Source organism: Salvelinus fontinalis, unplaced genomic scaffold (assembly GCF_029448725.1).
Source record: "Salvelinus fontinalis isolate EN_2023a unplaced genomic scaffold, ASM2944872v1 scaffold_0048, whole genome shotgun sequence".
NCBI classification, from domain to species: Eukaryota; Metazoa; Chordata; class Actinopteri; order Salmoniformes; family Salmonidae; genus Salvelinus; species Salvelinus fontinalis.
In genome coordinates this window covers 281,412-307,713 of record NW_026600257.1, presented here as the reverse complement: position 1 = coordinate 307,713, position 26,302 = coordinate 281,412, and the positions used below count along the sequence as shown (strand labels likewise).

The following is a 26,302-nucleotide window of genomic DNA, read 5'->3' as shown; positions in this document are numbered from 1 at the left end:
GAGGTCAACGGAAAAGTACAGACACCAAGAGAGTATTGCACCTGCCACCTGCCCTCTATAAAGACAGGCAACAAAATGTCAGTAAACTGTCACTTGTGGAAAAGTCCTTTCCAGCTGACTGCAGGCTAGTGGTAACATGGTTAACACGTTACTGTGACATCCAGGTGACCTGCCACACATACTGTATCTAGTACCATCTCATTAAAGGCCCACTCTGTGATATTTACAGCTTTTTATTTTTATTACACTCAGTTGCCAGTTTATTAGGTACACCATCCCGTTCACAAAAAAACGGTTCTCTCCTACAGACAGTGAGTCACGTGGTCGTGGCTTGCTATATAAAGCAGGTCGACAGGCATCGATGCTTCAGTTACTGTTTCGATTGAACGTTAGAGTGGGAAAAACAAGTTGTCTCAACGACTTTGAGCGTGTAATGGTCGTTGGTGCCAGACGCGCCGGTTCCAGCATCTCAGAAACGGCCGCCCTCCTGGGCATTTCAGGCACTACAGCGACTAAGGGTTTAGCGACGATGGTACCAACAAACAGACAACATCCAGTCCGCGGCAGTGCTGTGGGTGAAAACAGATCGTTGATGACGGTTCGGGAAGAGAATGGCGAGAACGGTGCATTCTAACAGGTCGGCCTCCAAACAGGCAAATAACGGCGCAGTTCAACGGTGGTGTGCAGAACGGCATCTTGGGAACGTGCAACTCTCTGTCCTTGTCACAGATGGGCTGTTGCAGACAGGTGACTAGGGCTGTTGCAGCAGATGACCAGGGCTGTTGCAGCAGATGACTAGGGCTGTTGCAGCAGATGACTAGGGCTGTTGCAGCAGATGACCAGGGCTGTTGCAGCAGATGACCAGGGCTGTTGCAGCAGATGACTAGGGCTGTTGCAGCAGATGACTAGGGCTGTTGCAGCAGATGACTAGGGCTTGTTGCAGGGCTGTTGCAGCAGATGACTAGGGCTGTTAAAGTAGATGACTAGGGCTGTTGCAGCAGATGACCAGGGCTGTTAAAGCAGATGACTAGGGCTGTTGCAGCAGATGACCAGGGCTGTTGCAGCAGATGACTAGGGCTGTTGCAGCAGATGACTAGGGCTGTTGCAGCAGATGACATGGGCTGTTGCAGCAGATGACTAGGGCTGTTGTAGCAGATGACTAGGGCTGTTGCAGCAGATGACTAGGGCTGTTGCAGACAGGTGACTAGGGCTGTTGCAGCAGATGACTAGGGCTGTTGCAGCAGATGACTAGGGCTGTTGCAGCAGATGACTAGGGCTGTTGCAGCAGATGACTAGGGCTGTTGCAGCAGATGACTAGGGCTGTTGCAGCAGATGACTAGGGCTGTTGCAGCAGATGACTAGGGCTGTTGCAGCAGATGACTAGGGCTGTTGCAGCAGATGACTAGGGCTGTTGCAGCAGATGACTAGGGCTGTTGCAGCAGATGACTAGGGCTGTTGCAGCAGATGACTAGGGCTGTTGCAGCAGATGACTAGGGCTGTTGCAGCAGATGACCAGGGCTGTTGCAGCAGATGACTAGGGCTGTTGCAGCAGATGACTAGGGCTGTTGCAGCAGATGACCAGGGCTGTTGCAGCAGATGACTAGGGCTGTTGCAGCAGATGACCAGGGCTGTTGCAGCAGATGACCAGGGCTGTTGCAGCAGATGACTAGGGCTGTTGCAGCAGATGACTAGGGCTGTTGCAGCAGATGACTAGGGCTTGTTGCAGGGCTGTTGCAGCAGATGACTAGGGCTGTTAAAGCAGATGACTAGGGCTGTTGCAGCAGATGACCAGGGCTGTTAAAGCAGATGACTAGGGCTGTTGCAGCAGATGACCAGGGCTGTTGCAGCAGATGACTAGGGCTGTTGCAGCAGATGACTAGGGCTGTTGCAGCAGATGACCAGGGCTGTTGCAGGGCTGTTTCAGCGGATGACCAGGGCTGTTGCAGCAGATGACCAGGGCTGTTGCAGCAGATGACTAGGGCTGTTGCAGCAGATGACCAGGGCTGTTGCAGCAGATGACTAGGGCTGTTGCAGCAGATGACTAGGGCTGTTGCAGCAGATGACATGGGCTGTTGCAGCAGATGACTAGGGCTGTTGTAGCAGATGACTAGGGCTGTTGCAGCAGATGACTAGGGCTGTTGCAGACAGGTGACTAGGGCTGTTGCAGCAGATGACTAGGGCTGTTGCAGCAGATGACTAGGGCTGTTGCAGCAGATGACTAGGGCTGTTGCAGCAGATGACTAGGGCTGTTGCAGCAGATGACTAGGGCTGTTGCAGCAGATGACTAGGGCTGTTGCAGCAGATGACTAGGGCTGTTGCAGCAGATGACCAGGGTTGTTGCAGCAGATGACTAGGGCTGTTGCAGCAGATGACTAGGGCTGTTGCAGCAGATGACTAGGGCTGTTGCGGCAGATGACTAGGGCTGTTGCGGCAGATGACCAGGGCTGTTGCGGCAGATGACCAGGGTTGTTGCAGCAGATGACTAGGGCTGTTGCAGCAGATGACTAGGGCTGTTGCAGCAGATGACCTGGGCTGTTGCAGCAGATGACCTGGGCTGTTGCAGCAGATGACCTGGGCTGTTGTAGCAGATGACTAGGGCTGTTGCAGCAGATGACCAGGGCTGTTGCAGCAGGTGACTAGGGCTGTTGCAGCAGATGACTAGGGCTGTTGCAGCAGATGACTAGGGCTGTTGCGGCAGATGACTAGGGCTGTTGCGGCAGATGACCAGGGCTGTTGCAGCAGATGACCAGGGCTGTTGCAGCAGATGACCAGGGCTGTTGCAGCAGGTGACTAGGGCTGTTGCAGCAGATGACTAGGGCTGTTGCAGCAGATGACCAGGGCTGTTGCAGCAGATGACTAGGGCTGTTGCAGCAGGTGACTAGGGCTGTTGCAGCTGATGACTAGGGCTGTTGCAGCAGATGACCAGGGCTGTTGCAGCAGATGACTAGGGCTGTTGCAGCAGGTGACTAGGGCTGTTGCAGCAGATGACTAGGGCTGTTGCAGCAGATGACCAGGGCTGTTGCAGCAGATGACCAGGGCTGTTGCAGCAGATGACCAGGGCTGTTGCAGCAGATGACCAGGGCTGTTGCAGACAGGTGACCAGGGCTGTTGCAGCAGATGACTAGGGCTGTTGCAGCAGATGACTAGGGCTGTTGCAGCAGATGACTAGGGCTGTTGCAGCAGATGACTAGGGCTGTTGCAGCAGATGACTAGGGCTGTTGTAGCAGATGACTAGGGCTGTTGCAGCAGATGACTAGGGCTGTTGCAGCAGATGACTAGGGCTGTTGCAGCAGATGACTAGGGCTGTTGCAGGGCTGTTGCAGCAGATGACTAGGGCTGTTGCAGCAGATGACCAGGGCTGTTGCAGCAGATGACATGGGCTGTTGCAGCAGATGACATGGGCTGTTGCAGCAGATGACTAGGGCTGTTGCAGCAGATGACTAGGGCTGTTGCAGCAGATGACTAGGGCTGTTGCAGCAGGTGACTAGGGCTGTTACAGCAGATGACTAGGGCTGTTGCAGCAGATGACTAGGGCTGTTGCAGCAGATGACTAGGGCTGTTGCAGGGCTGTTGCAGCAGATGACTAGGGCTGTTGCAGCAGATGACCAGGGCTGTTGCAGCAGATGACATGGGCTGTTGCAGCAGATGACATGGGCTGTTGCAGCAGATGACTAGGGCTGTTGCAGCAGATGACTAGGGCTGTTGCAGCAGATGACTAGGGCTGTTGCAGCAGGTGACTAGGGCTGTTGCAGCAGGTGACTAGGGCTGTTGCAGCAGATGACTAGGGCTGTTGCAGCAGATGACCAGGGCTGTTGCAGCAGATGACCAGGGCTGTTGCAGCAGGTGACTAGGGCTGTTGCAGCTGATGACTAGGGCTGTTGCAGCAGATGACCAGGGCTGTTGCAGCAGATGACTAGGGCTGTTGCAGCAGGTGACTAGGGCTGTTGCAGCAGATGACTAGGGCTGTTGCAGCAGATGACCAGGGCTGTTGCAGCAGATGACCAGGGCTGTTGCAGCAGATGACCAGGGCTGTTGCAGCAGATGACCAGGGCTGTTGCAGACAGGTGACCAGGGCTGTTGCAGCAGATGACTAGGGCTGTTGCAGCAGATGACTAGGGCTGTTGCAGCAGATGACTAGGGCTGTTGCAGCAGATGACTAGGGCTGTTGCAGCAGATGACTAGGGCTGTTGCAGCAGATGACTAGGGCTGTTGCAGCAGATGACTAGGGCTGTTGCAGCAGATGACTAGGGCTGTTGCAGCAGATGACCAGGGCTGTTGCAGCAGATGACCAGGGCTGTTGCAGCAGATGACTAGGGCTGTTGCAGCAGATGACTAGGGCTGTTGCAGCAGATGACTAGGGCTGTTGCGGCAGATGACCAGGGCTGTTGCGGCAGATGACCAGGGCTGTTGCGGCAGATGACCAGGGCTGTTGCGGCAGATGACCAGGGCTGTTGCGGCAGATGACCAGGGCTGTTGCGGCAGATGACCAGGGCTGTTGCGGCAGATGACCAGGGCTGTTGCGGCAGATGACTAGGGCTGTTGCGGCAGATGACTAGGGCTGTTGCGGCAGATGACTAGGGCTGTTGCGGCAGATGACTAGGGCTGTTGCGGCAGATGACTAGGGCTGTTGCGGCAGATGACCAGGGCTGTTGCGGCAGATGACCAGGGCTGTTGCGGCAGATGACCAGGGCTGTTGCGGCAGATGACCAGGGCTGTTGCGGCAGATGACCAGGGCTGTTGCGGCAGATGACCAGGGCTGTTGCGGCAGATGACCAGGGCTGTTGCAGCAGATGACCAGGGCTGTTGCAGCAGATGACTAGGGCTGTTGCAGCAGATGACTAGGGCTGTTGCAGCAGATGACTAGGGCTGTTGCAGCAGATGACCAGGGCTGTTGCAGCAGATGACCAGGGCTGTTGCAGCAGATGACTAGGGCTGTTGCAGCAGATGACTAGGGCTGTTGCAGCAGATGACTAGGGCTGTTGCAGCAGATGACTAGGGCTGTTGCAGCAGATGACTAGGGCTGTTGCAGCAGATGACCAGGGCTGTTGCAGCAGATGACTAGGGCTGTTGCAGCAGATGACCAGGGCTGTTGCAGCAGATGACCAGGGCTGTTGCAGCAGATGACCAGGGCTGTTGCAGCAGATGACTAGGGCTGTTGCAGCAGATGACTAGGGCTGTTGCAGCAGATGACTAGGGCTGTTGCAGCAGATGACCAGGGCTGTTGCAGCAGATGACCAGGGCTGTTGCAGCAGATGACTAGGGCTGTTGCAGCAGATGACTAGGGCTGTTGCAGCAGATGACCAGGGCTGTTGCAGCAGATGACTAGGGCTGTTGCAGCAGATGACTAGGGCTGTTGCAGCAGATGACTAGGGCTGTTGCAGCAGATGACTACGGCTGTTGCAGCAGATGACTAGGGCTGTTGCAGCAGATGACTAGGACTTCCACACTGGCAGTCATGAGTCATTCCCGCAGTACATTTCCACGTGACCGTTGATGGACATGCTTTAGTAGTACCCAACCTGCTGACAGACCATCAAGGTCCTAATGGACTGGTACTCAGGGCTCTATTGTCCCTCTATCAGGTCCTAATGACCTGGTACTCAGGGCTCTATTGTCCCTCTATCAGGTCCTAATGACCTGGTACTCAGGGCTCTATTGTCCCTCTATCAGGTCCTAATGACCTGGTACTCTGGGCTCTATTGTCCCTCTATCAGGTCCTAATGGCCTGGTACTCAGGGCTCTATTGTCCCTCTATCAGGTCCTAATGACCTGGTACTCAGGGCTCTATTGTCCCTCCATCAGGTCCTAATGACCTGGTACTCAGGGCTCTATTGTCCCTCTATCAGGTCCTAATGGCCTGGTACTCAGGGCTCTATTGTCCCTCCATCAGGTCCTAATAACCTGGTACTCAGGGCTCTATTGTCCCTCCATCAGGTCCTAATAACCTGGTACTCAGGGCTCTATTGTCCCTCCATCAGGTCCTAATAACCTGGTACTCAGGGCTCTATTGTCCCTCTATCAGGTCCTAATGGCCTGGTACTCAGGGCTCTATTGTCCCTCTATCAGGTCCTAATGACCTGGTACTCAGGGCTCTATTGTCCCTCCATCAAGGTCCTAATGGACTGGTACTCAGGGCTCTATTGTCCCTCCATCAGGTCCTAATGACCTGGTACTCAGGGCTCTATTGTCCCTCCATCAGGTCCTAATGACCTGGTACTCAGGGCTCTATTGTCCCTCCATCAGGTCCTAATGACCTGGTACTCAGGGCTCTATTGTCCCTCTATCAGGTCCTAATGACCTGGTACTCAGGGCTCTATTGTCCCTCTATCAGGTCCTAATGACCTGGTACTCAGGGCTCTATTGTCCCTCTATCAGGTCCTAATGGCCTGGTACTCAGGGCTCTATTGTCCCTCTATCAGGTCCTAATGGCCTGGTACTCAGGGCTCTATTGTCCCTCTATCAGGTCCTAATGACCTGGTACTCAGGGCTCTATTGTCCCTCTATCAGGTCCTAATGGCCTGGTACTCAGGGCTCTATTGTCCCTCTATCATGTCCTAATGGCCTGGTACTCAGGGCTCTATTGTCCCTCTATCAGGTCCTAATGGCCTGGTACTCAGGGCTCTATTGTCCCTCTATCAGGTCCTAATAACCTGGTACTCAGGGCTCTATTGTCCCTCTATCAGGTCCTAATGGCCTGGTACTCAGGGCTCTATTGTCCCTCTATCAGGTCCTAATGGCCTGGTACTCAGGGCTCTATTGTCCCTCTATCAGGTCCTAATGACCTGGTACTCAGGGCTCTATTGTCCCTCTATCAGGTCCTAATGGCCTGGTACTCAGGGCTCTATTGTCCCTCTATCATGTCCTAATGGCCTGGTACTCAGGGCTCTATTGTCCCTCTATCAGGTCCTAATGGCCTGGTACTCAGGGCTCTATTGTCCCTCTATCAGGTCCTAATAACCTGGTACTCAGGGCTCTATTGTCCCTCTATCAGGTCCTAATGGCCTGGTACTCAGGGCTCTATTGTCCCTCTATCAGGTCCTAATGACCTGGTACTCAGGGCTCTATTGTCCCTCTATCAGGTCCTAATGGCCTGGTACTCAGGGCTCTATTGTCCCTCTATCAGGTCCTAATGACCTGGTACTCAGGGCTCTATTGTCCCTCTATCAGGTCCTAATGGCCTGGTACTCAGGGCTCTATTGTCCCTCTATCAGGTCCTAATGACCTGGTACTCAGGGCTCTATTGTCCCTCTATCAGGTCCTAATGGCCTGGTACTCAGGGCTCTATTGTCCCTCTATCAGGTCCTAATGACCTGGTACTCAGGGCTCTATTGTCCCTCTATCAGGTCCTAATGACCTGGTACTCAGGGCTCTATTGTCCCTCTATCAGGTCCTAATGACCTGGTACTCAGGGCTCTATTGTCCCTCCATCAGGTCCTAATAACCTGGTACTCAGGGCTCTATTGTCCCTCTATCAAGGTCCTAATGACCTGGTACTCAGGGCTCTATTGTCCCTCTATCAGGTCCTAATGACCTGGTACTCAGGACTCTATTGTCCCTCTATCAGGTCCTAATGACCTGGTACTCAGGGCTCTATTGTCCCTCTATCAGGTCCTAATGGCCTGGTACTCAGGGCTCTATTGTCCCTCTATCAGGTCCTAATGACCTGGTACTCAGGGCTCTATTGTCCCTCCATCAGGTCCTAATGACCTTGTACTCAGGGCTCTATTGTCCCTCCATCAGGTCCTAATGGCCTGGTACTCAGGGCTCTATTGTCCCTCCATCAGGTCCTAATAACCTGGTACTCAGGGCTCTATTGTCCCTCTATCAGGTCCTAATAACCTGGTACTCAGGGCTCTATTGTCCCTCTATCAGGTCCTAATAACCTGGTACTCAGGGCTCTATTGTCCCTCTATCAGGTCCTAATGGCCTGGTACTCAGGGCTCTATTGTCCCTCTATCAGGTCCTAATGACCTGGTACTCAGGGCTCTATTGTCCCTCCATCAAGGTCCTAATGGACTGGTACTCAGGGCTCTATTGTCCCTCCATCAGGTCCTAATGACCTGGTACTCAGGGCTCTATTGTCCCTCCATCAGGTCCTAATGACCTGGTACTCAGGGCTCTATTGTCCCTCCATCAGGTCCTAATGACCTGGTACTCAGGGCTCTATTGTCCCTCTATCAGGTCCTAATGACCTGGTACTCAGGGCTCTATTGTCCCTCTATCAGGTCCTAATGACCTGGTACTCAGGGCTCTATTGTCCCTCTATCAGGTCCTAATGACCTGGTACTCAGGGCTCTATTGTCCCTCTATCAGGTCCTAATGACCTTGTACTCAGGGCTCTACTGTCCCAGTTGAAAACAGTTGGCCTAACTTACTTTTTAAAACTCCCCTCACTGTGATGATCAATGTGAGGAAAGACGTTCAACAGCAGGTTGAAACAGTGTAAAACATGGTTGATGTGGATGTTGTTTCAAAGCCTAACAACAAGGAAATGGACAGCGCTTTCTAAAGGTGATAAATCATTCAAAAACATCCATACGCATATTAGAGCTTATGCATATAGGCTTATGAACTTGTATTTGATTTTGAATTGCCTAGTAATGGGAATTTAAAAAATATATTTTAATAATTAATTGGGCGACACATTACCTTTGTAGCGTTACAGAATATCCCACCAGTATTCGTTTCCATCTCCTCTCTCTCCTGTATTCCTTTCTCGAACACGCAGACGGGCTGTCAACGGTTTAGTGAAATACTGTATGTTTTGTTGTGGAAACGTGTTACTGTCAATTTTTCCCGAACAGATTTGACTTGGTTTCCCAAAATGAAGCAATGGGTAGCGGCAGGAACAAGGTTGGAGAGCCCATACAGAGTCGAGGTGAAATATCACCTGTCGGGCAGCGAGAGCGTGCTCCTCAAACAGCGGTTGATGCATGGAGTGAAATAAGGGTTTTTATATGTATTTCTCAGCTGCTCATAATATGCTCCGCTATAAAACCCAACTACAACACGGACCGGTGGGAAAACTCACGGCCTCCATTCACTATTGGAGTGCATACAGATGACATGTCATTTTCCCCCTTGCCCCCTGTTCCTGTTCCTGTCCCCGTTCCTGTCCCCGTTCCTCTCCCTGTTCCTGTTCCATGTCCCCGTCCCAGTTCCTGCCCCCTGTTCCTGTCCCTGTCCCTGCCCCCTGTCCCTGTTCCTGTCCATGTTCCTGTCCCTGTTCCTGTCCATGTTCCTGTTCCTGCCCCCTGTCCCGGTTCCTGTTCCATGTCCCCGTCCCTGTTCCTGCCCCCTGTCCATGTTCCCGTCCCTGTTCCTGTCCCTGTTCCATGTCCCCGTCCCTGTTCCTGCCCCCTGTCCCTGTTCCTGTCCATGTTCCTGTTCCTGTCCCTGCCCCCTGTCCATGTTCCTGTCCCTGTTCCTGTTCCATGTCCCCGTTCCTGCCCCCTGTCCCCGTCCCTGTTCCATGTCCCCGTTCCTGCCCCTGTCCCCGTCCCTGTCCCCGTCCCATGTTCCTGTCCCCTGTTCCTGCCCCCTGTCCCTGTTCCTGTCCATGTCCCTGTTCCTGTCCCTGTTCCATGTCCCTGTTCCTGCCCCCTGTTCCTGTCCCCATCCCCTGTTCCTGCCCCCTGTCCCTGTCCCTGTCCCCGTCCCTGCCCCCTGTTCCTGTCCCCGTCCCTGTTCCTGCCCCCTGTCCCTGTCCCTGCCCCCTGTTCCTGTCCCCGTCCCTGCCCCCTGTCCCTGTCCCCGTCCCTGTTCCTGCCACCTGTTCCTGCCCCCTGTCCCTGTTCTTGTCCCCTGTCCCTGTTCCTGTGCCTGTCCATGTTCCTGTCCCTGTTCCTGCCTCCTGTTCCTGCCCCCTATCCCTGTACCTGTCCCTGTTCCTGTCCCTGTCCCTGTTCCTGCCCCCTGTCCCTGTCCCTGTTCCTGCCCCTGTTCCTGTTCCTGTCCCTGTCCCTGCCCCTGTTCCTGTTCCTGTTCCATGTCCCTGTCCCTGTTCCTGCCCCCTGTCCCTGTCCCCATCCCTGTTCCTGTCCCTGTTCCTGCCCCCTGTCCCTGTTCCTGTTTCTTCCCCCCGTCCCTGTTCCTGTCCCTGTCCCTGTCCTCGTCCCTGTCCCTGTTCCTGTTCCCTTTCCCTGTTCCTGCCCCTGTCCCTGTTCCCTGTTCCTGTTCCCTGCTCCTGTTCCTGCCCCTGTTCCTGTTCCTGCCCCCGTCCCTGTTCCTGCCCCCTGTCCCTGTCCCTGTTCCCTGTTCCTGTCCCTGTTCCTGTTCCCTGTTCCTGTTCCCTTTCCCTGTTCCTGCCCCTGTCCCTGTCCCTGCCCCCTGTTCCTGCCCCCTGTCCCTGTTCCTGCCCCCTGTCACTGTTCCTGTCCCTGTCCCTGTCCCTGCCCCCTGTCCCTGTTCCTGCCCCCTGTCCCTGTCCCTGCCCCCTGTCCCTGTCCCTGCCCCCTGTCCCTGTTCCTGCCCCCTGTCCCTGTTCCTGCCCCCTGTCCCTGTTCCTGCCCCCTGTCCCTGCCCCCGTCCCTGTTCCTGCCCCCTGTCCCTGTCAGTGTTCCTGCCCCTGTCCTTGTTCCTGTCCCTGTCCCTGTTCTTGTCCCCTGTCCCTGTTCCTGTCCCTGTTCCTGTGCCTGTCCATGTTCCTGTTCCTGCCCCCTGTTCCTGTTCCTGCCCCCTGTTCCTGCCCCCTATCCCTGTCCCTGTCCCTGCCCCCTGTCCCTGTCCCTGTTCCTGCCCCTGTCCCTGTCCCTGTTCCTGCCCCCTGTCCCCGTTCCCGTTCCTGTTCCTTCCCCCTGCCCCTGTTCCTGTCCCTGCTCCTGTTCCATGTCCCCTGTCCCCCGTCCCTGCCCCTGTCCCCTGTTCCTGTTCCCTGTCCCCGTCCCTGTCCCCTGTTCCTGTTCCTGCCCCCTGTTCCTGTTCCTGCCCCTGTTCCTGCCCCTGTTCCTGCCCCCTGTCCCCGTCCCTGTTCCTGCCCCCTGTTCCTGCCCCCTGTCCCTGTTCCTGCCCCCTGTTCCTGTTCCTGCCCCTTGTCCCTGTTCCTGTCCCCTGTTCCTGTCCCTGTTCCTGTCCCCTGTTCCTGTCCCTGCCCCCTGTCCCTGTTCCTGCCCCATGTCCCTGTTCCTGCCCCCTGTCCCTGTTCCTGCCCCCTGTTCCTGTTCCTGTTCCTGCCCCCTGTTCCTGTCCCTGTTCCTGCCCCTGTTCCTGCCCCTGTCCCTGTCCCTGTTCCTGCCCCCTGTCCCTGTTCCTGCCCCCTGTCCCTGTCTCTGTCTATGGTCCTGTCCCTGTCCCTGTTCCTGTCCCTGTCCATGTTCCTGTTCCTGCCCCCTGTCCCTGTCCCTTGATAAATGACCCATTCTAAATCGAAACAATTTTGACATATTAGTAAAGACAAGATTCAATCGAGAATAGTCTGGTCACTTGATGACAGAACAGCTGTGCAGGCTGAGGCAAGAACAAGAACACAGCCCTACAGACGACCACAGCCCTACAGACGACCACAGCCCTACAGACGACCACAGCCCTACAGGGCGACCACAGCCCTCCAGACGACCACAGCCCTCCAGACGACCACAGCCCTACAGGGCGACCACAGCCCTACAGACGACCACAGCCCTACAGACGACCACAGCCCTACAGACGACCACAGCCCTACAGACGACCACAGCCCTACAGACGACCACAGCCCTACAGACGACCACAGCCCTACAGACGACCACAGCCCTACAGTCGACCACAGCCCTACAGACGACCACAGCCCTACAGGGCGACCACAGCCCTACAGACGACCACAGCCCTACAGGGAGACCACAGCCCTACGGGAGACCACAGCCCTACAGACGACCACAGCCCTACCGACGACCACAGCCCTACAGACGACCACAGCACTACAGTCGACCACAGCCCTACAGACGACCACAGCCCTACAGACGACCACAGCCCTACAGACGACCACAGCCCTACAGACGACCACAGCCCTAGAGGGCGACCACAGCCCTACAGGGCGACCACAGCCCTACAGGGCGACCACAGCCCTACAGACGACCACAGCCCTACAGGGCGACCACAGCCGTACAGGGCGACCACAGCCGTACAGGGCGACCACAGCCGTACAGGGCGACCACAGCCGTACAGGGCGACCACAGCCGTACAGGGCGACCACAGCCGTACAGGGCGACCACAGCCGTACAGGGCGACCACAGCCCTACAGACGACCACACCGGGTTCTCCTCCTATCAGCTAAAAACAAGAAGAAGCGGCTCCAGTGGGCTCGCCATCACCAATACTGGACAATTGAGGAGGGGAAAAACACATTGCCTGGTCCGATGAATCACGGTTCCTGTTGAGTCATGCTGATGGCAGAGTCATGATTTGGTGTAAGCAGTATGAGTCCATGGCCCCCATCCTGCCTGGTGTCAACGGTACAGGCTGGTGACGGTGGTGTAATGGTGTCTGGTGTCAACGGTACAGGCTGGTGACGGTGGTGTAATGGTGCCTGATGTCAACGGTACAGGCTGGTGACGGTGGTGTAATGGTGCCTGGTGTCAACGGTACAGGCTGGTGGCGGTGGTGTAATGGTGTCTGGTGTCAACGGTACAGGCTGGTGACGGTGGTGTAATGGTGCCTGGTGTCAACGGTACAGGCTGGTGACGGTGGTGTAATGGTGCCTGGTGTCAACGGTACAGGCAGGTGACGGTGGTGTAATGGTGCCTGATGTCAACGGTACAGGCTGGTGACGGTGGTGTAATGGTGCCTGGTGTCAACGGTACAGGCTGGTGACGGTGGTGTAATGGTGCCTGGTGTCAACGGTACAGGCAGGTGACGGTGGTGAAATGGTGCCTGATGTCAACGGTACAGGCTGGTGACGGTGGTGTAATGGTGTCTGGTGTCAACGGTACAGGCTGGTGGCGGTGGTGTAATGGTGCCTGATGTCAACGGTACAGGCTGGTGGCGGTGGTGTAATGGTGCCTGGTGTCAACGGTACAGGCTGGTGGCGGTGGTGTAATGGTGCCTGATGTCAACGGTACAGGCTGGTGGCGGTGGTGTAATGGTGCCTGATGTCAACGGTACAGGCTGGTGACGGTGGTGTAATGGTGTCTGGTGTCAACGGTACAGGCTGGTGGCGGTGGTGTAATGGTGCCTGATGTCAACGGTACAGGCTGGTGGCGGTGGTGTAATGGTGCCTGATGTCAACGGTACAGGCTGGTGGCGGTGGTGTAATGGTGCCTGGTGTCAACGGTACAGGCTGGTGACGGTGGTGTAATGGTGCCTGATGTCAACGGTACAGGCTGGTGGCGGTGGTGTAATGGTGCCTGATGTCAACGGTACAGGCTGGTGGCGGTGGTGTAATGGTGCCTGATGTCAACGGTACAGGCTGGTGGCGGTGGTGTAATGGTGCCTGGTGTCAACGGTACAGGCTGGTGACGGTGGTGTAATGGTGTCTGGTGTCAACGGTACAGGCTGGTGACGGTGGTGTAATGGTGCCTGGTGTCAACGGTACAGGCTGGTGACGGTGGTGTAATGGTGCCTGATGTCAACGGTACAGGCTGGTGGCGGTGGTGTAATGGTGCCTGATGTCAACGGTACAGGCTGGTGGCGGTGGTGTAATGGTGCCTGGTGTCAACGGTACAGGCTGGTGGCGGTGGTGTAATGGTGCCTGGTGTCAACGGTACAGGCTGGTGACGGTGGTGTAATGGTGCCTGGTGTCAACGGTACAGGCTGGTGGCGGTGGTGTAATGGTGCCTGATGTCAACGGTACAGGCTGGTGACGGTGGTGTAATGGTGCCTGGTGTCAACGGTACAGGCTGGTGGCGGTGGTGTAATGGTGCCTGGTGTCAACGGTACAGGCTGGTGGCGGTGGTGTAATGGTGCCTGGTGTCAACGGTACAGGCTGGTGACGGTGGTGTAATGGTGCCTGATGTCAACGGTACAGGCTGGTGACGGTGGTGTAATGGTGCCTGGTGTCAACGGTACAGGCTGGTGACGGTGGTGTAATGGTGCCTGGTGTCAACGGTACAGGCTGGTGACGGTGGTGTAATGGTGCCTGGTGTCAACGGTACAGGCTGGTGACGGTGGTGTAATGGTGTCTGGTGTCAACGGTACAGGCTGGTGACGGTGGTGTAATGGTGTCTGGTGTCAACGGTACAGGCTGGTGGCGGTGGTGTAATGGTGCCTGGTGTCAACGGTACAGGCTGGTGGCGGTGGTGTAATGGTGCCTGGTGTCAACGGTACAGGCTGGTGACGGTGGTGTAATGGTGCCTGATGTCAACGGTACAGGCTGGTGACGGTGGTGTAATGGTGTCTGGTGTCAACGGTACAGGCTGGTGACGGTGGTGTAATGGTGCCTGATGTCAACGGTACAGGCTGGTGACGGTGGTGTAATGGTGTCTGGTGTCAACGGTACAGGCTGGTGACGGTGGTGTAATGGTGCCTGATGTCAACGGTACAGGCTGGTGACGGTGGTGTAATGGTGCCTGATGTCAACGGTACAGGCTGGTGACGGTGGTGTAATGGTGCCTGGTGTCAACGGTACAGGCTGGTGGCGGTGGTGTAATGGTGCCTGATGTCAACGGTACAGGCTGGTGACGGTGGTGTAATGGTGCCTGATGTCAACGGTACAGGCTGGTGGCGGTGGTGTAATGGTGCCTGGTGTCAACGGTACAGGCTGGTGGTGGTGGTGTAATGGTGCCAACGGTACAGGCTGGTGGCGGTGGTGTAATGGTGCCTGATGTCAACGGTACAGGCTGGTGGCGGTGGTGTAATGGTGCCTGATGTCAACGGTACAGGCTGGTGACGGTGGTGTAATGGTGCCTGATGTCAACGGTACAGGCAGGTGACGGTGATGTAAAGGTGTGAGGAATGTTTTCCTGGCACACGTTAGGTTCCTTGATACCAATTAAACAATGTTTTCCATTCCCTAGAGAATTCAGGCTGTTCTGGAGGCAAAGTGGCATCCTACCCAGTACTAGATGTGTGTACCTAATAAACTGGCCACTGAGTTTACAGTATATATCCCAGGTGTTATTATTTTTTGATATAACCAGGCCTCCAAGTGACCAATGACAAGATCCTCTCATTGAAACAAAGGAGAGACTTAAGAGACACGAAGGGCGTTGTAAACTACAAAGAACTCCATGCTGAACAGAAGTGTTTAATGCCAGTAAGTTTACACAATGCTGGCGATCAATGACTCACCTAACGCTGCAGTAGCCTTTCCAACAACATAGATGGACTTGGCATTCCATTTGTCTTTAATGTCCTTGTTCCACTCTAGAATAGAAAAACGTATAACAGACATTAAAAATGAGTATCTTACACACACTAACTCGTGTTGACTTAGGTCCGTCTGAAAACGCACGAGACTAAGGCACAAGAGGCCCATTCCTTTCCTAACAATGACAATTTGTTGACGACGGGGGGGGGCGGCATTTTTACAGAACGTTGTTTAAAACTTCACATGAGGATCTACTCACGTTCCGTTCTTTCATCATCTTCAAGACACATTTTGACTGCCTCGACCGCCCTCGGGCTGGTAAAAATCAGCCCGCCATGTTGTTCTGGCTGAAACAGCTGTAGGAGGAGTAGAGAACAGCTGTAGGAGGAGTAGAGAACAGCTGTAGGAGGAGCAGAGAACAGCCGTAGGAGGAGCAGAGAACAGCCGTAGGAGGAGCAGAGAACAGCCGTAGGAGGAGCAGAGAACAGCCGTAGGAGGAGCAGAGAACAGCCGTAGGAGGAGCAGAGAACAGCCGTAGGAGGAGCAGAGAACAGCCGTAGGAGGAGCAGAGAACAGCCGTAGGAGGAGCAGAGAACAGCCGTAGGAGGAGCAGAGAACAGCCGTAGGAGGAGCAGAGAACAGCCGTAGGAGGAGCAGAGAACAGCCGTAGGAGGAGCAGAGAACAGCCGTAGGAGGAGCAGAGAACAGCCGTAGGAGGAGCAGAGAACAGCCGTAGGAGGAGCAGAGAACAGCCGTAGGAGGAGCAGAGAACAGCCGTAGGAGGAGCAGAGAACAGCCGTAGGAGGAGCAGAGAACAGCCGTAGGAGGAGCAGAGAACAGCCGTAGGAGGAGCAGAGAACAGCCGTAAGAGGAGCAGAGAACAGCCGTAGGAGGAGTAGAGAACAGCTGTAGGAGGAGCAGAGAACAGCTGTAGGAGGAGTAGAGAACAGCTGTAGGAGGAGCAGAGAACAGCTGCAGGAGGAGCAGAGAACAGCTGTAGGAGGAGCAGAGAACAGCTGTAGGAGGAGCAGAGAACAGCTGCAGGAAGAGCAGAGAACAGCTGCAGGAGGAGTAGAGAACAGCCGCAGGAGGAGCAGAGAACAGCCGCAGGAGGAGCAGAGAACAGCCGCAGGAGGAGCAGAGAACAGCCGCAGGAGGAGCAGAGAACAGCCGTAGGAGGAGCAGAGAACAGCCGTAGGAGGAGCAGAGAACAGCCGTAGGAGGAGCAGAGAACAGCCGTAGGAGGAGCAGAGAACAGCCGTAGGAGGAGCAGAGAACAGCCGTAGGAGGAGCAGAGAACAGCCGTAGGAGGAGCAGAGAACAGCCGTAGGAGGAGCAGAGAACAGCCGTAGGAGGAGCAGAGAACAGCCGTAGGAGGAACAGAGAACAGCCGTAGGAGGAGCAGAGAACAGCCGTAGGAGGAGCAGAGAACAGCCGTAGGAGGAGTAGAGAACAGCCGTAGGAGGAGTAGAGAACAGCCGTAGGAGGAGTAGAGAACAGCCGTAGGAGGAGTAGAGAACAGCCGTAGGAGGAGTAGAGAACAGCCGTAGGAGGAGTAGAGAACAGCCGTAGGAGGAGCAGAGAACAGCCGTAGGAGGAGCAGAGAACAGCCGTAGGAGGAGTAGAGAACAGCCGTAGGAGGAGTAGAGAACAGCTGTAGGAGGAGCAGAGAACAGCCGTAGGAGGAGTAGAGAACAGCTGTAGGAGGAGTAGAGAACAGCTGTAGGAGGAGTAGAGAACAGTTGTAGGAGGAGTAGAGAACAGCTGTAGGAGGAGTAGAGAACAGCTGTAGGAGGAGCAGAGAACAGCTGTAGGAGGAGCAGAGAACAGCTGTAGGAGGAGCAGAGAACAGCTGTAGGAGGAGCAGAGAACAGCTGTAGGAGGAGTAGAGAACAGCTGTAGGAGGAGTAGAGAACAGCTGTAGGAGGAGTAGAGAACAGCTGTAGGAGGAGTAGAGAACAGCTGCAGGAGGAGCAGAGAACAGCTGTAGGAGGAGTAGAGAACAGCTGCAGGAGGAGCAGAGAACAGCCGTAGGAGGAGTAGAGAACAGCTGTAGGAGGAGTAGAGAACAGCTGTAGGAGGAGCAGAGAACAGCCGTAGGAGGAGCAGAGAACAGCTGTAGGAGGAGCAGAGAACAGCTGTAGGAGGAGCAGAGAACAGCTGTAGGAGGAGCAGAGAACAGCTGTAGGAGGAGCAGAGAACAGCTGTAGGAGGAGCAGAGATCAGCTGTAGGAGGAGCAGAGAACAGCTGTAGGAGGAGCAGAGAACAGCTGTAGGAGGAGTAGAGAACAGCTGTAGGAGGAGCAGAGAACAGCCGTAGGAGGAGCAGAGAACAGCTGTAGGAGGAGCAGAGAACAGCCGTAGGAGGAGTAGAGAACAGCTGTATAACGACGACTAAACAAGAAACCAAACAGTACAACGTTCAGGAACACTTTACTTGACACCCAGTGTCATAAACACGTCATGACGTAGTAATAACCATGTCATAACTTATTCATAACCTGTCATAACATGGTCATAACACTGTCATGACCCTTATATATACACCTGTTGTTAAATATATTGCGTTATTTTATGGCTGGTTATGACACCTACATAAGAGTGTCAAAACCCACTAAACCTACCAAGGTTAGTTACTTTATGGCTGGTTAGGACACTGACTAAACCTACCAAGGTTAGTTACTTTATGGCTGGTTAGGACACTGACTAAACCTACCAAGGTTAGTTACTTTATGGCTGGTTATGACACTGACTAAACCTACCAAGGTAGTTACTTTATGGCTGGTTAGGACACTGACTAAACCTACCATGATAGTTACTTTATGGCTGGTTATGACACTGACTAAACCTACCAAGGTAGTTACTTTATGGCTGGTTAGGACACTGACTAAACCTACCAAGGTAGTTACTTTATGGCTGGTTAGGACACTGACTAAACCTACCATGATAGTTACTTTATGGCTGGTTAGGACACTGACTAAACCTACCAAGGTAGTTACTTTATGGCTGGTTAGGACACTGACTAAACCTACCAAGGTAGTTACTTTATGGCTGGTTAGGACACTGACTAAACCTACCAAGGTTAGTTACTTTATGGCTGGTTAGGACACTGACTAAACCTACCAAGGTAGTTATTTTATGGCTGGTTAGGTCACTGACTAAACCTACCAAGGTAGTTACTTTATGGCTGGTTAGGTCACTGACTAAACCTACCAAGGTAGTTACTTTATGGCTGGTTAGGACACTGACTAAACCTACCAAGGTAGTTACTTTATGGCTGGTTAGGACACTGACTAAACCTACCAAGGTAGTTACTTTATGGCTGGTTAGGACACTGACTAAACCTACCAAGGTTAGTTACTTTATGGCTGGTTATGACACTGACTAAACCTACCAAGGTAGTTACTTTATGGCTGGTTAGGTCACTGACTAAACCTACCAAGGTAGTTATTTTATGGCTGGTTAGGACACTGACTAAACCTACCAAGGTTAGTTACTTTATGGCTGGTTAGGACACTGACTAAACCTACCAAGGTAGTTACTTTATGGCTGGTTAGGACACTGACTAAACCTACCAAGGTTAGTTACTTTATGGCTGGTTAGGACACTGACTAAACCTACCAAGGTAGTTACTTTATGGCTGGTTAGGACACTGACTAAACCTACCAAGGTTAGTTACTTTATGGCTGGTTAGGACACTGACTAAACCTACCAAGGTAGTTACTTTATGGCTGGTTAGGACACTGACTAAACCTACCAAGGTTAGTTACTTTATGGCTGGTTAGGACACTGACTAAACCTACCAAGGTAGTTACTTTATGGCTGGTTAGGACACTGACTAAACCTACCAAGGTAGTTATTTTATGGCTGGTTAGGTCACTGACTAAACCTACCAAGGTAGTTACTTTATGGCTGGTTAGGACACTGACTAAACCTACCAAGGTAGTTACTTTATGGCTGGTTAGGTCACTGACTAAACCTACCAAGGTAGTTACTTTATGGCTGGTTAGGACACTGACTAAACCTACCAAGGTAGTTACTTTATGGCTGGTTAGGTCACTGACTAAACCTACCAAGGTAGTTACTTTATGGCTGGTTAGGACACTGACTAAACCTACCAAGGTAGTTACTTTATGGCTGGTTAGGACACTGACTAAACCTACCAAGGTAGTTACTTTATGGCTGGTTAGGTCACTGACTAAACCTACCAAGGTAGTTATTTTATGGCTGGTTATGACAACCTACATAAGAGTGTAAAAAACCCACATTTATTCAAATGTGTTTTTCCCTGCCAAGAAGTTTCCTTTCGTTTTGAAAGTTTGTTTCTTTGTTGTTGTTGTTGTAATAATTAATTCTTTACAGTCGTGTTTTTTTCCCATCGTGTTTTAAATAACTTGCAGAAAATAGACTTTATGACACTGTCATAAAGCATTATGACCATCCTCTGTCACTTTACTTGGACTAAGAAAATACACTATGTGACACTGTCATGAAGCATTATGACCATCCTGTGTCACTTTACTTGGACTAAGAAAATACACTATATGACACTGTCATGAAGCATTATGACCATCCTGTGTCACTTTACTTGGACTAAGAAAATACACTATATGACACTGTCATGAAGCATTATGACCATCCTGTGTCACTTTACTTGGACTAAGAAAATACACTATATGACACTGTCATTAAGCATTATGACATCATAATCCTACAAGCCAATGAAGCCAGGTAGGCCTATCACGTACACGCCCTTACGTCAATCAGTCAGGTGTCTTGTCCTGCTCCTGAAATCTGCTCCTGCATTCATCCCAGACATCAACAATAGAGCATTATGGGTAGCTCCATGTCTGACATCAATTTGTGTGCAATTATAAAGATAATTTAATATGGTCAATTTCAGAAACTATTATATAACATAAACATACTGTTGACCAGTAGGCTATGGTGGAATGGAATGTTCTACCTTGTGAGGTAGGTTTAGTCAGTGTCCTAACCAGCCATAAAGTAACTACCTTGGTAGGTTTAGTCAGTGTCCTAACTAGCCATAAAGTAACTACCTTGGTAGGTTTAGTCAGTGTCCTAACCAGCCATAAAGTAACTACCTTGGTAGGTTTAGTCAGTGTCCTAACCAGCCATAAAGTAACTACCTTGGTAGGTTTAGTCAGTGTCCTAACCAGCCATAAAGTAACTACCTTGGTAGGTTTAGTCAGTGTCCTAACCAGCCATAAAGTAACTACCTTGGTAGGTTTAGTCAGTGTCCTAACCAGCCATAAAGTAACTACCTTGGTAGGTTTAGTCAGTGACCTAACCAGCCATAAAGTAACTACCTTGGTAGGTTTTATGGGTTTTGACACTCTTATGTAGGTTGTCATAACCAGCCATAAAGTAACTAACCTTGGGTATGTTTAGTCAGTGTCCTAACCAGCCATAAAGTAACTAACCTTGGTAGGTTTTACGGGTTTTGACACTCTTATGTAGGTGTCATAACCAGCCATAAAGAAACACAATAGGTCTAAATATATATGTGTCATGACAGTGTTATAACCATATGATGACAGGTTATGACAAGTTATGTCAGCTGTTATGACATATTTTGACATGGTTATGACCGTGTCATACCGCATTATGACGCTTGGCGTTCCCAGTAAAACGTTACCAAACTTTCGATCTTAAAATCAACACTTTGAGGTATATAAATGGTATTCACCTTGTCTGACAAAGTGTTCAAGGAAACAAATGTAAAAGACAGCACAGGAATTAAGGTTGCTTTGTGCCCACGGGATGCCAGCTCCTGTAAGTACAAAGTTGAGAGTTCTGTAAATCAAATCAAATCGATTTCACTGTTACACAGTCACCCACTATACATTTAGGTTATAATGCCCGAGAAGCCGGTGTCTCGAGGCTATATTGTGACGGGTGTTTGTTATTGGCAAATCATTCCTTTGAATTTGAATATTGAAACAATGTTGCAAATGTCGGAGAGACAGACAGCAAGGTTTATACAAAACATCCTCTGCTGAAAACTGAATGTCAGAGAGACAGACAGCAAGGTTTATACAAAACATCCTCTGCTGAAAACTGAATGTCGGAGAGACAGACAGCAAGGTTTATACAAAACATCCTCTGTTGAAAACTGAATGTCAGAGAGACAGACAGCAAGGTTTATATAAAACATCTGCTGTTGAAAACTACATGTTAGTCTAAAAGTAATGTGAGATAATGTCTAGATGCTTTTTATAAGTGGAGATAAATTTTATAAATTGCCTGGCTGGGCTGATGAGACAGTGGATTGCAACAGTCAGGTGGAACAGAGTAAATAGGCTTTTAACGTCATAGATTTAGCAGGTGGTAATTTATGGAACCGACACCGGCTGGAATGCGGTTTTAACCAATCAACATTCAGCATTATGTATGATTCAGCACTGTATGACATCCGGTTTGGAGCGAACGGTCGCATTTGCATTCGCTCTGCAGGTAGTATAACTTTTCATTTCATTTTCATTACATTTCATTATAGTACAACGGTTTAATTTGTCTAACCTTAGCAATTTCTTCTTAGCTAGCTACTTAGCCGTCTGTGTATAAAAGATAATTGCGTAATTATCGTATTCCGTCGTCTATCGTAGTCCACACTGCTATCTGCCCAGCAGCTAGCAAACGTCCACCGTCTACCGAATAGTAGTATAAACTTTTCATTACATTTCATTATAGTACAACGGTCTGATTTTCATTTTCACTACAGTACAACGGTTTGATTTGTTTGATCTTAGCTAGCTACATAGCCGTCTTTGCATCAAACATAATTGTGTAGTTATTGAGGTTCGCCAGCCAGCTATTTTCGCCCTAACGTAACGCAACGTAGCCAACACTGCTAGCTAGCCAGCTTGCCACCGAATAGCAGCATTGTAGAAACGAGTGCATTACAACGGAACGACTTGATCAGTGTAGTGTTGGCTGACTACACAGTTGTCTTTGCTATCTTTGATTTGTATTTGTTCGATCTTAGCTAGCTACTTAGCTGGCTACATAGCCGTCTTTGTATCGGTGATAATTGTGTAGTTATCAAGGTTCGCTGAGGTTCGCTAGCCAGGTATTCTCGCCCTAACGTAACGTAGTCAACCCTGCTAGCTAGCCAGCTAGCCACCGATTAGCAGCACTGTAGAAACGATTACATTACAACGGAACGACTTGACTTGTGTAGTGTTAGCTAGCTACATAGTTTTCTTTGCTATCTTTTTATCTAAGATAATTGTGTAGCTTTGAGTAATTATCGGTTAGCTAGCCAGCTATTTTTCGCCTGCCGCGCTGCCGTCCTCCTACCTAGCCAACACTGCTAGCTAGCCAACTTCTACCGAATAGCAGCACTGTAGAAACTTACATTACAACGGAACGACTTGATTAGCGTAGTGTTAGCTAGTTGTCTTTCCTGTCCTTGTATCCATGATAATTGTGTAGTTTAGAGAAATTTAGTGAAATTGTCGAGGTTACCTAGCCAGCTTCACTTTCAACAACGTAGCCACTGCTAGCCAGGCTACTTCACCAGCCAGCAGTACTATATCATTTTAGTCAATAAGATCTTGTATTTTATTCTTATTTTTTTGCAACGTAAGCTTAACTTTCTGAACATTCGAGACGTGTAGCCCACTTGTCATTCTAATCTCCTTTGCATTAGCGTAGCCTCTTCTGTAGCCTGTCAACCATGTGTCTGTCTATCCCTGTTCTCTCCTCTCTGCACAGACCATACAAACGCTTCACACCGCGTGGCCGCGCCCACCCTAACCTGGTGGTCCCAGCCCGCACGACCCACGTGGAGTTCCAGGTCTCCGGTAGCCTCTGGAACTGCCGATCTGCGGCCAACAAGGCAGAGCTCATCTCAGCCTATGCGTCCCTCCAGTCCCTCGACTTCCTGGCACTGACGGAAACATGGCTCACCACAGATAACACTGCTACTCCTACTGCTCTCTCTTCGTCTGCCCACGTGTTCTCGCACACCCCGAGACCTTCTGGTCAGCGGGGTGGTGGCACCGGGATCCTCATCTCTCCCAAGTGGTCATTCTCTCTTTCTCCCCTTACCCATCTGTCTATCGCCTCCTTTGAATTCCATGCTGTCACAGTTACCAGCCCTTTCAAGCTTAACATCCTTATCATTTATCGCCCTCCAGGTTCCCTTGGAGAGTTCATCAATGAGCTTGATGCCTTGATAAGCTCCTTTCCTGAGGACGGCTCACCTCTCACAGTTCTGGGTGACTTTAACCTCCCCATGTCTACCTTTGACTCATTCCTCTCTGCCTCCTTCTTTCCACTCCTCTCCTCTTTTGACCTCACCCTCTCACCTTCCCCCCCTACTCACAAGGCAGGCAATACGCTTGACCTCATCTTTACTAGATGCTGTTCTTCCACTAACCTCATTGCAACTCCCCTCCAAGTCTCCGACCACTACCTTGTATCCTTCTCCCTCTCGCTCTCATCCAACACTTCCCACACTGCCCCTACTCGGATGGTATCGCGCCGTCCCAACCTCCGCTCTCTCTCCCCCGCTACTCTCTCCTCTTCCATCCTATCATCTCTTCCCTCTGCCCAAACCTTCTCCAACCTATCTCCTGATTCTGCCTCCTCAACCCTCCTCTCCTCCCTTTCTGCATCCTTTGACTCTCTATGTCCCCTATCCTCCAGGCCGGCTCGGTCCTCCCCTCCCGCTCCGTGGCTCGACGACTCATTGCGAGCTCACAGAACAGGGCTCCGGGCAGCCGAGCGGAAATGGAGGAAAACTCGCCTCCCTGCGGACCTGGCATCCTTTCACTCCCTCCTCTCTACATTTTCCTCTTCTGTCTCTGCTGCTAAAGCCACTTTCTACCACTCTAAATTCCAAGCATCTGCCTCTAACCCTAGGAAGCTCTTTGCCACCTTCTCCTCCCTCCTGAATCCTCCTCCCCCTCCCCCCCCCCTCCTCCCTCTCTGCAGACGACTTCGTCAACCATTTTGAAAAGAAGGTCGACGACATCCGATCCTCGTTCGCTAAGTCAAACGACACCGCTGGTTCTGCTCACACTGCCCAACCCTGTGCTTTGACCTCTTTCTCCCCTCTCTCTCCAGATGAAATCTCGCGTCTTGTGACGGCCGGCCGCCCAACAACCTGCCCGCTTGACCCTATCCCCTCCTCTCTTCTCCAGACCATTTCCGGAGACCTTCTACCTTACCTCACCTCGCTCATCAACTCATCCTTGACCGCTGGCTACGTCCCTTCCGTCTTCAAGAGAGCGAGAGTTGCACCCCTTCTGAAAAAACCTACACTCGATCCCTCCGATGTCAACAACTACAGACCAGTATCCCTTCTTTCTTTTCTCTCCAAAACTCTTGAACGTGCCGTCCTTGGCCAGCTCTCCTGCTATCTCTCTCAGAATGACCTTCTTGATCCAAATCAGTCAGGTTTCAAGACTAGTCACTCAACTGAGACTGCTCTTCTCTGTATCACGGAGGCGCTCCGCACTGCTAAAGCTAACTCTCTCTCCTCTGCTCTCATCCTTCTAGACCTATCGGCTGCCTTCGATACTGTGAACCATCAGATCCTCCTCTCCACCCTCTCCGAGTTGGGCATCTCCGGCGCGGCCCACGCTTGGATTGCGTCCTACCTGACAGGTCGCTCCTACCAGGTGGCGTGGCGAGAATCTGTCTCCTCACCACGCGCTCTCACCACTGGTGTCCCCCAGGGCTCTGTTCTAGGCCCTCTCCTATTCTCGCTATACACCAAGTCACTTGGCTCTGTCATAACCTCACATGGTCTCTCCTATCATTGCTATGCAGACGACACACAATTAATCTTCTCCTTTCCCCCTTCTGATGACCAGGTGGCGAATCGCATCTCTGCATGTCTGGCAGACATATCAGTGTGGATGACGGATCACCACCTCAAGCTGAACCTCGGCAAGACGGAGCTGCTCTTCCTCCCGGGGAAGGACTGTCCGTTCCATGATCTCGCCATCACGGTTGACAACTCCATTGTGTCCTCCTCCCAGAGCGCTAAGAACCTTGGCGTGATCCTGGACAACACCCTGTCGTTCTCCACCAACATCAAGGCGGTGGCCCGTTCCTGTAGGTTCATGCTCTACAACATCCGCAGAGTACGACCCTGCCTCACACAGGAAGCGGCGCAGGTCCTAATCCAGGCACTTGTCATCTCCCGTCTGGATTACTGCAACTCGCTGCTGGCTGGGCTCCCTGCCTGTGCCATTAAACCCCTACAACTCATCCAGAACGCCGCAGCCCGTCTGGTGTTCAACCTTCCCAAGTTCTCTCACGTCACCCCGCTCCTCCGCTCTCTCCACTGGCTTCCAGTTGAAGCTCGCATCCGCTACAAGACCATGGTGCTTGCCTACGGAGCTGTGAGGGGAACGGCACCTCAGTACCTTCAGGCTCTGATCAGGCCCTACACCCAAACAAGGGCACTGCGTTCATCCACCTCTGGCCTGCTCGCCTCCCTACCACTGAGGAAGTACAGTTCCCGCTCAGCCCAGTCAAAACTGTTCGCTGCTCTGGCACCCCAATGGTGGAACAAACTCCCTCACGACGCCAGGACAGCGGAGTCAATCACCACCTTCCGGAGACACCTGAAACCCCACCTCTTCAAGGAATACCTAGGATAAAGCAATCCTTCTGCCCCCCCCCCCCCTTAAAAGATCTGATGCACTATTGTAAAGTGGCTGTTCCACTGGATGTCATAAGGTGAATGCACCAATTTGTAAGTCGCTCTGGATAAGAGCGTCTGCTAAATGACTTAAATGTAAATGTAAATGTAGCATTAGAACCACCCGTTGTATAATGGATTTTAATAGGTGTAGAGTAGAATAGGATTGAATAGAACAGAATAGAATGCACATGCCAGCTGCAAATATCAATACAAAATATGTTTCTCTACTATACCTTGATGTAAGGATCTGGTCCAGAGCCTCCCTCTCTTGGTTCTTTCAGAAGCAGCACATGCATTTCGACAGATGACTCAGAGCCCTGTGGAATAAGACAAGACGGGATACAACTTAATGTTACCGTCAGCAACGAGGTCAATGATGAAAATCGACAAACAAAATAATA

At 51.9% G+C, this 26,302-nt stretch overlaps 1 protein-coding gene across 3 annotated transcripts in view; it reads right to left on the bottom strand.

Annotated features, from left to right (window-relative positions):
* The window catches only part of LOC129842527 (uroporphyrinogen-III synthase-like), a 31,381-nt gene that overhangs the window by 4,463 nt on the left and 616 nt on the right, over positions 1 to 26,302 (bottom strand). For 2 of the 3 annotated variants that reach the window (XM_055911104.1, XM_055911105.1), the window contains exons 2-5: positions 26,135 to 26,218; positions 20,925 to 21,008; positions 15,474 to 15,570; positions 15,196 to 15,270 (exon numbers count right to left, since the gene is read on the bottom strand). In XM_055911104.1, the coding sequence (XP_055767079.1) occupies positions 15,196 to 15,270; positions 15,474 to 15,570; positions 20,925 to 21,008; positions 26,135 to 26,197 (319 nt within the window). In that variant the 5' untranslated portion in view covers positions 26,198 to 26,218. The remainder of the gene's footprint in view (positions 1 to 15,195; positions 15,271 to 15,473; positions 15,571 to 20,924; positions 21,009 to 26,134; positions 26,219 to 26,302) is intronic. The other variant, XM_055911106.1, reaches the window with a different exon arrangement.